At 40.8% G+C, this 16,980-nt stretch overlaps 2 protein-coding genes across 2 annotated transcripts in view; one reads left to right on the top strand and one right to left on the bottom strand.

Moving 5' to 3' along the window:
- The window catches only part of LOC133409328 (globoside alpha-1,3-N-acetylgalactosaminyltransferase 1-like), a 27,817-nt gene extending 26,431 nt beyond the window's left edge, over positions 1 to 1,386 (bottom strand). The window contains exon 1 of the mRNA XM_061689177.1: positions 1,212 to 1,386. Within this exon, the coding sequence (XP_061545161.1) occupies positions 1,212 to 1,276 (65 nt within the window). The 5' untranslated portion in view covers positions 1,277 to 1,386. The remainder of the gene's footprint in view (positions 1 to 1,211) is intronic.
- An 11,250-nt stretch (positions 1,387 to 12,636) lies between these two features.
- LOC133414086 (calcium-responsive transactivator-like) lies at positions 12,637 to 13,307 on the top strand. The gene is made up of 3 exons (XM_061699222.1): positions 12,637 to 12,807; positions 13,073 to 13,174; positions 13,293 to 13,307. Exons 1-3 carry the CDS (start codon positions 12,637 to 12,639, stop codon positions 13,305 to 13,307), a joined length of 288 nt encoding a protein of 95 aa, XP_061555206.1.
- The last annotated feature ends 3,673 nt before the right edge of the window (positions 13,308 to 16,980 follow it).

Genomic DNA, 16,980 nt, shown 5'->3' with positions numbered 1-16,980 from the left:
AGATATCGACATTCCAGTTATTTGAAAAGAGGATTGGATATCTTAAAATTTTCCCCTGAACAATTGTTACAAAGGCATTCCTACAACAGAATAAGTCATCGCTTCCGGTGGGTATATCAGCTTTGTGTTCAATTAAACAGGCCCACATTTTCACACAAAGTTAATTTGTGATTGGGAGTAACCTGAGACGAGATATCATTATTTCAGTCTTCATCCATTGGGAGTTTTGTTTGGTGGCATGCTGTGGAAATTTGCCTTGGCTCAATCATGGGTTTGGAAACACTGAGCTGGCTACTACAGTATATACAAAGTACATAATGAAATGAGTTATAGCAAAAAGTATGTTTCTGAAAGGTGTTGAGAATGATTCTTCAGTGTGCCCTCTTTTGACTTTGAGCACCTCCAAACGTCTCCGCACCCCTGTGGTCCTTTAAAGTTTTGTTTGTATAACTTAAATATATTGTAGAGGTTATCGTTTATTTGCTTAGCTTGCATTAGTATTATGGACGATTTTGATAAAGGAAGATGTCTCGCCTTCAAGAAGATGACTCAGCAGGAATCATCTGAGAGAAGGACGTGGCCGGGACGTGGCAGGTGCCATGTTTTCACCTTGAAACCCTACCCTTAGTGTGTTGTGTCTTGTAGCTTAGTACGTTATGTTTTGTAAACTTGGAAACTTTCCTCTTTTCAAATAAATGCAGGAGCGACGGGAGAGATTGTTTAGAGCGTGTTGAGAGGCTGCAATCTGAACAATCTCCCATACGCCCTCCTCATGAGAAAAAGAAACCAGCGTCTTCATTCCTTTTGTGCATTTTTATAGGTGTTGGGTGAGATAAATCCAACAATAACAAAAAAAAAATTGCCTAGAGGAAATTTATCAGAATCAGAATCATCTTTATTTGCCAAGTATGTCCAAAAAACACAAGGAATTTGTCTCCGCTCTAATACGACAACAGACTAGCAAATAAGAGAAACTTTGTCTCTGACAGTTTCAGTTTTGGAATTTGAGTTTCGTATTTGTAATACATATGCTCCTGTGGAACTACTCTAGTTCAAATTATAATATATAAACAACTTCACGAAAACATTTTAAGAAAAATGAAGCAAATACAAGCATGATGATGATTTGACAGTTTGGCATCAAAGCAGACCTGTCTGATATTTTGCATTCAGTATAAAACCATTGCCATTATAATGTTGTGAGCACTCACCCGAAAAAAAATAGAGAAAAAGTCAAGTAGACTAAAATATGAATCCTGCAAATGGAGTGCAACATCTCAGCTTTGTGGGCAAACTTCGAACTTACTGACTTAAACGTTCTAAACTAAAATGTCGACTAAATTCCCGGAAGCAGATGATCTACTTCTGACTCCTGTACCGACTGGATTGACGAGTGTGCAGCACTGGTGGGGGAAGAGGCATACAGAGAAAACGGGGTGGGGCGTTGAAGCACACTGGACATGCATCAGTCCCATCTAACATTTCCATGAATGCAGGGACAAGCAGTTTCAAGAAGTCTCCAGAAATATGTGAAGGAACAATAACCTAATACATCCACTAGTCAAGTGCTTGCTTAGTAATGCACTTTGTTAAGAGTGGCATGAGGTAAAAACGTAAACCAGCTACTAAATATATATATATATATTTCTGGACCTGCTTTGTGTCAATTTGGATTCAAAGGTGTTTCAGAGCTTAATGTTTAATATTTAGGAATAAGATTTGTGTGATTATCTCGAGTTGGGCGGCACGGTGGACGACTGGTTAGAGCGTCAGCCTCACAGTTCTGAGGACCCGGGTTCAATCCCCGGCCCCGCCTGTGTGGAGTTTGCATGTTCTCCCCGTGCCTGCATGGGTTTTCTCCGGGCACTCCGGTTTCCTCCCACATACCAAAAACATGCATTAATTGGAGACTCTAAATTGCCCATAGGTGTGACTGTGACTGTGAGTGCGACTGGTTGTTTGTCTATATGTGCCCTGCGATTGGCTGGCAACCAGTTCAGGGTGTACCCCGCCTCCTGCCCGATGATAGCTGGGATGGACTCCAGCACACCCGCGACCCTAGTGAGGAGAAGCGGCTCAGAAAATGGATGGATATCTAGAGTTGTGTTACATATATGCTTTTACTACACATTAAACCAAACTACAGAATCCAAGCGCTTTAGCTAAGACAACAAACAAGATGAGTCATAAATTCATTGTATTACTTTTATGATTAATGTGTTGATAACAAACCAACCTTTGAAGATTGAATCAGGGTTTGAAAGGAAAGTGAAGCAAAGCATATTTATTTATATAGCGCATTTCATATACTAGGTAACTCAATGTGCTTTACATGATTAAAAACATTTAAAAACAAAAACAAAGAAAACAGCTTTTAAACATTTAAAACAGAGGGAATTTTTTTTAAGTATAATTAAAACAGCGTATAGTGCAAGAAATATCATTTAAAAGTGGAAACGCTCTAAAAAGCATGAGAAAAAAATAAGAGTTTTTAACCTGGACTTAAAAACATTCACACTTGGAGCTGACGTCATGGGAATCGAGCAGCCGCGAGAGAATTCGACTGAGGGCAATAACGCTTGCAGAAGAAATGAAAATTGAACATTTTCAAGGAGGTCCGTCTTGGTGCTTTCGTTTTATGAAATAGCGCCATCTATCCATCCAGGCAAGGACTACCGTGGCACAGCAACTTTACGCGTCATCGTTATGGCCAATCAAAAGGGATGGATGGACGATGAGAAAATGAGAGAGTGTCTGAGTGAGGTGTACGTAAAGAGACCGGATGTTTTTTTCCATGTGTCACCGTTCCTGTTGATCTGTGACTCCATGCGCACCCATCTCATAGCCGCTGTGAAAAACCAAGTGCAACTAAGACTGGGAGGCAATGCCGGGCGAGTTACTCCACCATATGTGAATGGATTGTGGATGCTTGGGCTAAGGTATCTGCTTTGACTGTTGTCCGAGCTGTCGCGGAAGCCGGCATCATTGTTGAACAGCCCCGCGGCAATGAGACTGACTCTGACAAAAACGGTCAGAAATAGCCCTATCTTTAATGTCAGCTGATAGAATTTCAACATCCTTTGAGATGACTAGGTCTAAGATGTGACCTTGAGTGTGGGTTGGACTCTTAATGTTGAGAGAGGTCAAATGTGTCGAGTATTAGTAGTAGATTTCTTTTCTATGTTATTGTCAACATGAATGTTACAGTCTCCCGTTATGACAAAATAGTTGTAGTCAGTACAAATAACTGACAGCAGTTCTGAAAAATGCTCCATAAATTTGAAGTCGTTCTTTATTAAAGAGCTAATTTCTACAAAAGATCATTAGGGCCACATGAGAATGAAGTCATACAATCTCCAAAAAAAAGTCATAATGTTATAGGCATACCTTTATGTTATTACAAAAATCATTTTTTGGTTGTAGTTTTATGACTTTATGTATACATGTGAGTTTATTTTCTCAATAGTTTTCTTTTCCATGTTGCTCTAACGCTTCCTTGAACACAGAAGTCCAAATGATGTCTGTGTATATTGAAAATATTTTGTAAAACAGTCAAAAGTTTTTCTGTACTTAATGTTTGTCATATATTTAATGAACTTGCAGTAGTCAAACTTTGAAACCACGCATCAAAAGAATGGCATGACTTTCCTCTCCATATGTACTGCTTGTTTACCACTACTGCACAATCGGTTTTATGTGAATGTCAAAATGTGTTCAGTTATTTCTGCCAATTAAAAGGTGTCATTTCCACCAGTACCCTGTCATGTACTATCCCATTTAAAAGCTGCAGCAGGGGGCTACAGTAAATCCAACCAAGGTAGAATCAGAATCAGAATCATTATTTTGCCAAGTATGTCCCAAAAACACACAAGGAATGTGTCTCCGGTAGTTGGAGACACTCTAGTACGACAACAGACAGTCGATTGACAGAGAACACTTTTGAGACATAAAGACTTTGAGAAAAACAGTCACTGAGCAATCAAGGGTTGCTAGTTATCTGATAATGCAGTTTGTACAATTGTTAGAGGAACCATATTTGGTGAAAGTGGAACTACAATCATGTGATAGAACAGGCACATGTAAACAGAAACACAAACCACCACTTAGCTGCTCTGCTTTTGATCTTGCACCTTATATCTCAATGATATTTGAATGAAACTGTTGACACTCCTTCAAGACCACTGACGTCAAGGTGAAGTGGGTTAGGGGTGTAGAGTTTCTATACTACTGCCCCTCCCAAGACCTCACAAACAGCAGATGCTGTTAAATTTTGGTTAGAAATTCACTTTTATTCCTTGGGTTTTGACATTGTGGTTGCCCATAGCATGAAATACTGTTGCATAATTTTTCTTTTTGATATATAAATTATACGAATTAATATCATAATAGTAGTTTGAATGTTCTCCCTGCCCCTGCTTGGGTTTTCTCCGGGTACTCCGGTTTTCTCCCACAATCCAAATGATTGTGATTGAAGACTTTAAATTGTCCATATACGTGTGACTGTGGATGCGAATTGTTGTTTGTCTATATTTGCCCTGCCATTGGCTGGCGACCAGTTCAGAGTGGACACTGCCTCTTGCCCGCAGTCAGCCGGGATAGCATACTCACGACCCTAGTGAGGATAAGCGGTGTAGAAAATGTATGTATGGATGGATGTTTTCCGTATTCTAATTACCTCACAAAGATTGGGATGTTTTTAAAAGGTGGTGATTGAATAATATTTTTTCTCTGGTAGATGAGTGGAATCTGGTGGATTAAAGCACAAAGATAAAACAACATTTTTTTACTACAACCCCAATTCCAATGAAGTTGGGACGTTGTGTTACACATAAATAAAAACAGAATACAATGATTTGCAAATCATTCTCGACCTATATTTAATTGAATACACTACAAAAACAAGATATTTAATGTTCAAACTGACAAACTTCATTGTTTTTAGCAAATAGTCATTAACTTAGAATTCCACGTTCCAAAAAACCTGGGACAGGGTCATGTTTACCACTGTGTTACATCACTGTTTCTTTTAATAACATTCAATAAACGTTTGGGAACTGAGGACACTAATTGTTGAAGCTTTCTAGGTGGAATTCTTTCCCTTTCTCACTTGATGTACTGCTTCAGCTGTTCAACAGTCCGGGGTCTCCGTTGTCATATTTTACACTTCATAATGCGCCATGCATTTTCAGTGGAAAACAGGTCTGGACTGCAGGCAGGCCAGTCTAGTACTCGCACTGTTTTACTACAAAGCCACGCTGTTGTAACACGTGCAGAATGTGGTTTGGCATTGTCTTGCTGAAATAAGCAGGGGTGGATGATTCCTTTTCCTCTTTGGCCCGGAGGACACGACATCCACAAGTTCCAAAAATAATGTGAAATGTGGACTCGTCGGAGCACAGAACACTTTTCCACTTTGCATCAGTCCATCTTAGATGAGCTCGGCCCAGAGACACAGGCAGCGTTTCTGGGTGTTGTTGATAAATGACTTTTGCTTTGCATAGTAGAGTTTCAAGTTGCACTTACGGATGTAGCGCCGAAGTGTTTTTACTGACATTGGTTTTCTGAAGTGTTCCTGAGCCCATGTGGTGATATCCTTCACACATTGATGTCGGTTTTTAATGCAGTGCCGCCTGAGGGATCGAAGGTCACGGGCATTCAATGTTGGTTTTCGGCCTTGCCCCTTACATGCAATGATTTCTCCAGATTCTCTGAACCTTTTGATGATATTATGGACCGTAGATGATGAAATCCCTAAATTCCTTGCAATTGTACATTGAGGAACATTGTCCTTAAACTGTTCGAATATTTTCTCACGCACTTGTCCACAAAGAGGGGAACCTCACCCCATCTTTACTTGTGAACTGAGCAATTCAGGGAAGCTCCTTTTATACCCAATCATGGCACCCACCTGTTCCCAATTAGCCTGTTCACCTGTGGGATGTTCCAAACAGTTGTTTGACGAGCAATCCTCAACTTTCTCAGTCGTTTTTGCCACCTGTCCCAGCTTTTTGGCACATGTTGCAGCCATAAAATTCTAAGTTAACGATTATTTGCTAAAAACAATAAAGTTTATCAGTTTGAACATTAAATATCTTGTTTTGGTAGTGTATTCAATTAAATATAGGTTGAACAGGATATGCAAATCATTGTACTCCGTTTTATTTGTTTAACACAACGTCCCAACTTCATTGGAAATGGGGTTATAGATGTTTGATTTGGCACAACCTAGAGCCACTGAATAAAACATCTAGTTATCCAGAAAAAATATATGATAACAATCTATCAAAATGTGTGGCATGCCCGTCTGTAGATAGGTATACCTGTCCTTGGCCTCTCGTGAATATCTGTACCCTCCACGCTTCAAGTACGCTTCAAGTATGTTTGCTGCCGTATAATAGTTAGATTGGTAAACTCAGTTCTAGTCATAAATTGCTGTCAAACAAAAGATGAGTCATTAATTCTTTGTATTACTTTATTATACCATTATATCATCTGTAATACTCTACTTCAAACCTCTTAAATTTAAGCTATCACGTTTTATTACAGCATTATCTTCTTACATATTGCATCATTATCATGCACTTGGGAATAATTTGCTGGTGCACAACTAGGACAAAGAATAATCACTACTTAACTTGACATGAATATTACTTAAAATTCTTAAACAGTTCCTGATCAATATATACAAAAAAAAAGCCCAGCTGTTCATTACACTGGATTACAAAAAATATTTTTTGGTAAATTGTCTATACTTTTTCAACTGCTTTAGGACAATTTTGCATTGCTGAATCAGAACATGACATTTCTCTTGTCCAGGTCACGTTTTCAAGTTGTTAACAGTTTATTATTAATAATAATGAATGTTACAAACGTTGCTTACTGTACACTCATAAAAAATACTGAAGCCTTTCTTCCATGCCACACGTTTTTGTTTAATTTTCTAAAACAAATCTAATTAACAACTTATACATGAACTATTTGTTTGGCTGAAATAATCGTTTCACTTTGACCACGGGCGTTGCTAAAAATAAAGCGCTACTGGGGCACAGGCCCCCTACTACAGCATATCCCCTTCCTCTCTCTCTCTCTCTTTCTCACACACACACACAAACACACACAGACACACACAGACATATCGCTTTATCCTCACAAGGGTCGCGGGTGTGCTGGAGCCTATCCCAGCTATCTTCGGGCGAGAGGCGGGGTTCACCCCGAACTGGTCGCCAGGCAATTGTAGGGCATAATTAAACAAACAACCATTTACGCAGTTTGTGTATATATATATATATATATATATATATATATATATATATATATATATATATATATATATATATATACACACACACACACATGTATGTATATATATATATATATATATATATACATATTATTTATATTATTATTATTATTATATTATTTCAGTTTTTTCTATTATTTCAAGATTTATTTATTTATCCATCCATCCATTTTCTACCGTTTATCCGGGTCGGGTCGCGGGGGCAGTAGCTTTAGCAGGGACACCCAGACTTCCCTCTCCCCAGCCACTTCATCCAGCCCTTCCGGGGGGATCCTGAGGCGTTCCCAGGCCAGCCGAAGGACGTAGTCTCTCCAGCGTGTCCTGGGTCGTCTCCTCCCGGTGGGACGTGCCCGGAACACCTCACCAGGGAGGCGTCCGGGAGGCATCCGAATCAGATGCCCCAGCCACCTCATCTGCCCCAGCCACCTCATCTGGCTCCTCTCAATGCGGAGGAGCAGCGGCTCTACTCTGAGATCCTCCCGGATGACCGAGCTTCTCGGTCATTCTCCCGAGCCCGAACACCCTGCGGAGGAAACTCATTTCGGCCGCTTGTATCCGGGATCTTGTTCTTTCGGTCATGACCCACAGCTCGTGACCATAGGTGAGGGTAGGAACGAAGATCGACTGGTAAATCGAGAGCTTCGCCTTTCGGCTTAGCTCCTTCTTTACCACAACGGTCCGATACAAAGTCTGCATCACTGCAGACGCTGCACCGATCCGCCTGTCGATCTCCCGTTCCATTCTTTCCTCACTCGTGAACAAGACCCCAAGATACTTGAACTCCTCCACTTGTGGCAGGATCTCATCCCCGACCTGGAGAGGGCATGCCACCCTTTTCTGACTGAGGACCATGGTCTCAGATTTGGAGGTGCTGATTCTCATCCCAGCCACTTCACACTCGGCTGCGAACTGCTCCAGTGAGAGTTGGAGCTCACGGCTTGATGAAGCCAACAGAACCACATCATCAGCAAAAAGCAGAGATGCAATACTGAGGCCACCAAACCGGACCCCCTCTACGCCTCGGCTGCGCCTAGAAATTCTGTCCATAAAAGTTATGAACAGAATCGGCGACAAAGGGCAGGCTTGGCGGAGTCCAACCCTCACCGGGAACGAGTCCGACTTAATGCCGGATATGCGGACCAAACTCTGACTCCGGTCGTACAGGGACCGAAAAGTCCGTATCAGGGGGTTCTGTACCCCATACTCCCGAAGCACCCTCCACAGGACTTCCCGAGGGACACGGTTGAATGCCTTCTCCAAGTCCACAAAACACACGTAGACTGGTTGAGCGAACTCCCATGCACCCTCGAGGACCCTGCCGAGGGTGTAGAGCTGGTCCACTGTTCCACGGCCAGGACGAAAACCACACTGCTCCTCCTGAATCTGAGATTCGACTTCCCGACGGACCCTCCTCTCCAGCACCCCTAAATAGAATATTACAAATATTACAATATTACTACAAATATTATTTATTTATTTATTTCAAATTTTAATTGATTATGTTAAGATTTATTTAAATTCTTAATTAAATTTATATATATATATAATATATTTAATTATTTCAATATTTACTCATTTAATTTTGGCACTTTTGCACCCCCTGTGCATCATGAAACGTATAGCTGTCATTCTTGCCCATCAAACTCAGTGGGTGGGCGGTAGGCGGGACTAGTGCTGATTCATCTCCAATCAAATTGCTTTTTCCTTCAGGAGCGCTTCCGCGAGTTAATCGTTGACATTTTAGTTAGTTAGACAGTTTAGTGAGTCCAGGAGGTGCCTTTCATAGATATTAGATGCTGCTCTGACCGAGGAGACAGAGCGGCCGGAGCGTCACGGGACGTGATGTTTACAGGGAGAACTGGCACATTCAATATGGTGGACGCACTGACGTGTCCCTGCCAATGGCCAACACGCCCGTTCTTAAATTTGATTGAAAATGGAGCCCGCCCTGCCTCTCTGAACACTGCACTTCTAGGTTACGCTGAAAAATTCTATCTGACGCTCTCACTGCGCCCTGAGAGTGCAGTGTGTTGCATCTACCACTGGAGTGTTTCTCATTGATTCATTAATTTGTGATCTGCTCGTGACGGACGTGATCTTCCCTGCTCCGCCGCTCGAGAGCATTGCTGTGAATTTCCAAACCTACCCATGGTGTACAAATTATATCTACTAACAAAAGGCAATTCAGAACTAACAGTGCAACGATGTGACTGTAAGCAATATCCGCAAAGTGGCCCCTGGCTCGCTGCGCAGGCTGGTGGGACACTGCGGTCAAGCCAGCCTCCACTCGTAAAGTAGCAGTCAAGCCAGCCGCCCCTAATTTTGTTCATACTAGGCATTACGGTAATAGGTCCCCAACTCGCGGCGAAGCCACCTTCAAAATAAAAGCTTCCCAATAATACGGACGTCAGTGCTCTTCGGTTAAGGAATGGAACCAGCAAAGTTAATTTGAATCTTGAGATACAATACATACATACATACATTTAAAAAATTACTTTATTTGATATCTTAGGAAAAAATAAATGGTAAATGGACTGCACTTATATAGCGCTTTATCTACATCATCACAGTGGCCAAAGCGCTTTACAAAGACTCATATTCACACACACATTCATAAACCAATGGGCGACTGCTGCCATGCAAGGCGCTGCCATGCCCACTGGGAGCAAATTAGGGTTCAGTGTCTTGCCCAAGGAAACTTCGACATGCAGAAAGTCGTAGCAGGGATTCAAACCTGTTCTACCGACTGAGCCAAAGCCACCCCAACATAATCCCATTGGTATCGCAAGACAAGTTCAGATCTGTGTGACAGACCACCAAGGACTCCGCGAAAAGAGGTTTGATGAAGATCTGATATTGTATTTCAAAATAAAAATCTCTGAAAACTGCATATGTTGCTTTCATTACCCCTGACTGAAAACAATCTGTTAAATCTTTTCAATGAGATATCGCAACACCGGTCCAGTTCTGGGGGACACTACACCCCCCCTCCCCCAGGTCTCCAACAAAACAGGTCCCATCAAAATCTGATGTGGCATTTCAAAATAAAAGTCCACTGAAATTGGTGTATTTCACTGCCATGAACACGGATTTCAGAAATTCATAAAAATAAATTTCCTAGTTATCACAACACCAGACCAGTTCTGGGGGACACTACACCACCCCAAGTCTCCAACAAAAGAGGTCCCATCGGAATCTGATGTGGCATTTCAAAATAAACGACTCTTGAAATTGGTGTATTCCACTGCCATGATCACGAATTTCAAAAATTCTTTAAAAAAAAAATCCTAGTTATCACAACACTATCATTGATATCGACCAGATCAGCCGTAGGAGGTGGGTCCTGGAGTTTGCATGTTCTCCCCATACCTGCGTAGGTTTTGTCCGGGCACTTCGGTTTCCTCTCACATCCCAAAAACATGCATGGTAGGTTAATTGACAACTCTAAATTGCCCGTAGGTGTGCATGTGAATGCGAATGGTTGTTTGTTTATATCTGCCCGGCGATTGGCTGGCAACCAGTTCAGTTCATATTACAAATTACACAAACTACAAGACTAGTAGACAATAGAATGTTTATGGTGGGAAAAGGTACACAGGGGCCTTAATGAAATTCTTAGCTGATACTAGCATATAGTCAGCAAAGACACATTTTAACTGTCATCTGAAAAATGTAATTTCTAAATTTCAAACCCCAAAACCTCAGATGAAAAATCTAATCACGTTACAGATGGTACGTTTGGGCATTATTGCAGATCCTGGATCAGTAGACCTTCTGCAAAGGGTGGTCGTAAAGCCCGGCCTGATAAACCTGAATACTCACCGCGACCAGAAAGGAGCTGCTTGCCGCATATGTTTGACGTGGCTGAATAGTCTCTCATGATGATTCACTGCTCCATTCAATGCTGGTAACTGATTGCATGTCGATAGGTCATAGAGGAGCAGAAGATAGGTCATAAAAGCTGAGCAACGACCAATCACCTGTTGTCTGAACTGATGCGCGCACACTAGCAGAACTCAAACCCCTCTCTGTGGTTTAGCATTACTTGCCATAATTATTGTGTTCAATATGTGAAGTGATGCTCCCACTTTGACAGTCGACACAATTTCATTCCTTATGTGATGTGACAACTATGACGAGCTTCTTTGGTTGCATGCGATTGCCACTGCCTCTACTAATTTCACTTCCTAAAGTGTGAATGTTCGGTTCGCTCTCAAAATCGCTCAAACTGTTATGTTTGTTTTTTCATGCTGCTGCAAACTTACATGTAGTGTCTTCCTCACATCCCACTTCGTCATCACTCTTTCCGCGCACCTTAACTTCTTTTTTCTGTCCACAACACATTAACCAAACCGTCCTTGAGGTTCTTGTTTCTAGCTGGTTCACTGGATATCGTATTGCACTTGTTTTCAGTGTCGGCTCTTCTGGTGCTTTGTTTCTTGTCTTGTTGCCTAGCCCTTTTGATCAAGTCTTTGGTTTCCTGCATGGTTGGCTCTGCGTTTGTCCAGCATACGCTTGTAGCCCCACTAACCCTCTATCACTCTCTTCTCCTACTTGTGACCGATGCTTTCCTGACCTGTTTCCTCAGGCTGACTGTTTGGATTATATGACTAAAATGGGCTCGGATTCTTCAGTCAATTTTTTTTGTGTTGTATTACAAACTGTTTATGAAGGATTTTCTTAAACCTACATTATGGTGTGAAACGCTGGATATATTTTTTTAGGGTATTTGTTTAATACATGTCATATCACTGTTTACTAATTTGTCATTTTGTTTGATTGATTGATTAACTGATTATCAAAAGGGGGGATTTGTTAAGGCAATATGACAAAATATATTATATATACTCTTTTATTGTATTATCCCATATATTATATCCCATAGTTTTGTGTGTGATGATTTTATTACTTCAATAGACATTTGTTCTTGTGTGGCCTAGCAGCAAAATTGTCTCGTAGCTAAATTGTTTCTTGGTCCTTTCCGTCATACTGTCTCACTGGCTGTACCAACCTCCCTTTTCCCTCAAGGACAAGATAAGATAACTGTATGAATATGTCTTTCTTTCTTCTTTCCTCATTCCCCTCCCATTTTTTCAGTTTATTAGGCATTGCTTTCGCATAAGTGTCTCAGAGAAGGGCAGAGACGCAAGGCAACTTGTAACCTCTCTTGAATGTCTCTCTCTTTGCAAAGATATTATTAAAACTACAAAAGACTGATTGTTTCCTGATTTAATTTCCAAAACACTTGCTTTGAGTTTGGTAAATTAAAACTTGAATCCAGTGCACACTCTGGCATTTTTATCTCTCAAAGAACACATCCGCCAGGTAAAGTCTGTATGCACTGCAGTGCAGTGATCACTAAGCAGACTTTACAATTTCCGAGCATTTTATTCCATGTGTTGAACGATGTACTTGGGGAGTATCTGTACCAGCAGTCATCATATGGCTACGAGACATCCTTCAATGAGTCTTCACAGCATAACTATGAAGTAGGTAACAATTGTTTGGCATGTTTTAGGGAAGCCCATTCACCTTACAGAATGAATCACTAACATATGAGATTATACATTTTAATGTGTAGGTAACCCTCATTATAGCGGCCTTTAATTCAACAGCAGTACTCCTCACATCAAGGCTACAGTGGACAAGCACAGAGATATGGTTAGAAAAAAACAACACTTTTTCTGTGTTAGCACAACCCTGAAAGTAAATGAATGATTAAACTGATTTAGTCCTAACACAGTAGCGGCTGGTCAAGGTGGCTCCTAACAGTATGTTCAATATCAGCAGGGTCAAAGCCAAAAGTATGTGTCTTACTGCTCCCCCCAGGGAGGACCAGGAGCACAGGCAATGAGGCCCTTCACCTATGAACGGGTCAGTGAAGTTACATGATTATTGAATTCTCCTCTTGCTTCAATCAATGAGGCCAATCAAAATGAAAAAGATGTCATGATTTGTAGTCGACCCTCTAATGTTGAATATATCTGTCTAGGTAAAAAAGGTTTAATATTTGCAAGTGTTTGATGGAGGAACATATGGTTTCTATTTCTATAACGTCCGATGGGGAAAGCCTAAGTTGACCAGTGAAAGAACCTGTGTTTTTAAAATCTCCTAACTTCCGTGGTTCCAAGCGTGCTCGTTTTCGTGAAAGAACTTCGTTCACAACAATGTATAAAAAACAACCAATTTATTCCTGACAGAGGAGTCTATACATTTAGCAGAGCTTTGGGTTCGTAATTACCCTATCTTATCCTTAGCAGATACAGTAGTCGAACTAAAACTATCTGACTCTACCCCAGACTTATACAATGTTTCAAACAGGCCGGTATGGAATCGCTGTCGTCTGATTGGTCCGTAATCTGACGTCATTGTTGTTCGGCCGAATGATGACTATCTGATCTGGCTCCAGACGCCGCCTGCAGATGTCTCCTGCATTCAATGTTTATAGTGGCTACCCGCAGTTCCTTTCTTCCTTGCCATCTGTCTCCAAATACCCCCTGATGGGGGCCAAATACCCCCCGATGGGGGCCTTCCTGCAATATACTCCTATACTCCAATACACATTCTCTTCCAAACTAGTTAGAATTACATATTAGAATATAAAGTATTCTATATTCCCTTCACCAGAGTCAGAATCGAACCAGAGTGGGTTGTGTTTGATATAAGACGGGGAACTGCATATCTGTCAGAAGTAGCCTTCATGTTGATAATCAACAATGCCAAAGCACACACCAGTTTTTTAAATACCCAGGAACATTGCAAGGAATAATGGGTTTGATTTTGGTATAATCGTGTACTGTATATAGTACATGGCTGGTGGCCAAGTTAATAATAATAATAATGGATGTATGATAATTATTCATGTTATTTGTAGGCACCTTTCAGGGCACTCAAGGTCAAGCATAGTAAAAGAAAACAAGCAGTAGAATAAAATAACAAACCATAAAAGTCACTTAACATGACAAATGATATGGGAAATGTGAAAGTGAACAGGCAGTCCGGAGTAGGTGAGTATCGAATTTGGATTTGAAGATGAGTCTGTTTTTCGGATTTCAGGTGGTAGTGAGTTCCAAAGAATTGAGCTGAAAGCTCTGTCCGTCACGATGGACAAATGGGCAAAAAAGACAGTGAGGTGGATGGAGGGCGAAGAGCGGGAGGGTATGGGAACGTGAAGGAGGTCAGTAAGATATGGCGGCGCGAGGTTATTAATGGCTTCGAAGGTGTAGATCAGTATTTTATATTGGATGTGGTAATGGACAGAGGGCCAGTGTAGTTTTTGCAGGAGTGATGTGGTGAGTGGAGGGGGTCCTTGTGATGATACAGGTGGCAGTTTTGGAGAAGCTGTACCTTTTGTAGTGGCTTGTGGGGGAGACCAAACAGAAGGGAATTGCAATAATCCAGGCAGGAGGTGCCAGGGCTATGAACATGGGTATGAATGTGTTCAGGTTTGATGAGAGTGGAACTCATCATGTATAAATTTATTAAAAAATATATTTTATCTTTAATATAAACACATTTAAACAAACTGCTTCAGTTGTCGGGGAAAACATATATTTGATTAGGTTACAGAGATTAAAGTAAGAATTAAGTAAAGGCCAGATATTGTTTTTTTCTTTATTTTAAATATGTTTTCAAGTATGGAATTTACATCTACTGTACAGTATATTTGTCTGTGACCATATACACTAGTAGTGATAACATCATGACCACTGACAGTTAAACATTTATCTACAATGGCAGCTGTCAGTGGTTCACAACTAGTGGACAGAAATCAAACTATTTCCATTCAAAATTGATGCTATAGATCACTGATGTCAAACTCACGGCCCGGGTCCTGATCCGGCCCGCCGTATCATTTTATGTGGCCCGCGAAAGCAAATCATGTGTCAACTTCCTTGATTCTTGTTTAAAATTGCACATTGTCATCCATCCATCCCTTTTCCGAGCCGCTTCTCCTCACTAGGGTTGCAGGCGTGCTGGAGCCTATCCCAGCTATCATCGGGCAGGAGGCGGGGTACCCCCTGAACTGGTTGCCAGCCAATCGCAGGGTACCTAGAAACAAACAACCATTCGCACTCACATTCACACCTACGGGCAATTTAGAGTTGTCAATTAACCTACCATGCATGTTTTGGGGATGTGGGAGGAAACCGGAGTGGGGAGAACATCCAAACTCCACACAGGCGGGGCCGGGGATTGAGCCCCGGTCCTCAGATCTGTGAGGCAGACTGTGAGTCGTCCACCGTGCCGCCCACATTGTCATATGTAAGAAATAATGTTGAGATATTGCAAGCATTTTTGCTACCCAACTCCTTTTTACAGTAACAATACAGTACAATAGTTGAACAAATTATTATTATCCTTGACTTCTGATTTGAAAACCAGTTTGCCATGAATTTTCTGTGTATATGTAATAATGTGATGAGGCGATTAAACATTTATATGTTTTCACAGCCGTAACAGCCCTCTGAGGGAAACCGTAACTACAATGTGGCCCATGACAAGAATGAGTTTGACACCCTTGCACTATAGATGGTGACTTTGACAAGGGATGAATTCTAGTGGCTGTTCAGGGTTAGAATATTTTCGCGATTTTTTTTTTGGGAGTGTTTTCAGTCTATGGGGGGAAAAGGCCAACGTGAGTTGTATGATCCCTCAGAAGAGTGCTCTGTAAAGATTAATGCTGGTACCGGGTATAAAGAAAAGGGCAATACGGCATATTGTTGATTTGTTTATTTTATTTATATTGTGTACTAACAAAATCAATATAATGGTAAATGTAGAATCATGTGTGCAGTATAATACTGTATGTACTGTAATTTAATCGATCCATTGACCTCAAAGGCATAAGAGTAAATGTGTTGCCATCATTTTGCATGTGGTAGCCTAACATGTATGGCGCATACATTGCCATCAAACAACTAAATAACTTCTAAAGTGACAGTCATTCCAACGTATGTTAAATTTGTTGCGGTGTTTTACTGTTAAGAGAACATTGTTGGCATTTACAGCATGTGTAAAAATAGTGTTAGAGAAAATGAGAGTCTGGAATGATCTGCAAAATTCTAATATGAATGTAACCTTAAGACTGCATTGACTGGTATTTTCTGATGTCTTTTGTGATTGTTTGCTCTAAAAAAACTGATGTCCTTCTTTTATTTGTTTTGAATAGTGTCCTTTTAGCTCAATTGAAGTATTTCATATTTAAAAACAATTTCATCCGTCTTTATTATAAATTTAGTATGACGTGTTGGTTAAAGGTACTTTGGCATATTTAAAAAGACTCTTAAATGGCTGAGGAAAAGAGGCCGCTAAACTGTGCAAATAAAAGTGTAGGATTTTGTGGTGGTCAGGACTTTTAGGAATTACATTTTTGGGTTGCATGGTTTTAACACCCAAGTCTTTTTATCATTTGGATTGGAGTATTGGAGCTGAAGAAAAAAGTGGCTCTAAAAAACATTTGGATCCCGAGTGATAATTTCTATACGTACGTCACTGGAGGTGTAATTTTATCATTTGTCCATTTGGCAAAGCTTTCAATATTGCAAATCTGTCCTTTCGCCTCTCGTGTTGGATGTTTTATTTTACACATTCCAGATGATGGCAGTAAAGTATCAAACTAGGCCCTATGAGATTGTCCCTCTGTGCTTCCTGTAGTCTTCAAAGTCACTTCCGTTTAG

The sequence above is a fragment of the Phycodurus eques genome, chromosome 1 (assembly GCF_024500275.1).
Source record: "Phycodurus eques isolate BA_2022a chromosome 1, UOR_Pequ_1.1, whole genome shotgun sequence".
NCBI classification, from domain to species: domain Eukaryota; kingdom Metazoa; phylum Chordata; class Actinopteri; order Syngnathiformes; family Syngnathidae; genus Phycodurus; species Phycodurus eques.
The sequence above is the reverse complement of the archived record's forward strand: the minus strand, read 5'-3'. Positions and strand labels throughout refer to the sequence as shown.

Coding starts and splice junctions, on each gene's coding strand:
- LOC133414086 (XM_061699222.1), top strand. CDS start 12,637: ATGCACTGCAGTGCAGTGATCACTAAGCAGACTTTACAATTTCCGAGC. Junction 12,808..13,072: donor AAGTAGGTAACAATTGTTTG/GCATGTTTTAGG, acceptor GGCTCCTAACAG/TATGTTCAATATCAGCAGGG.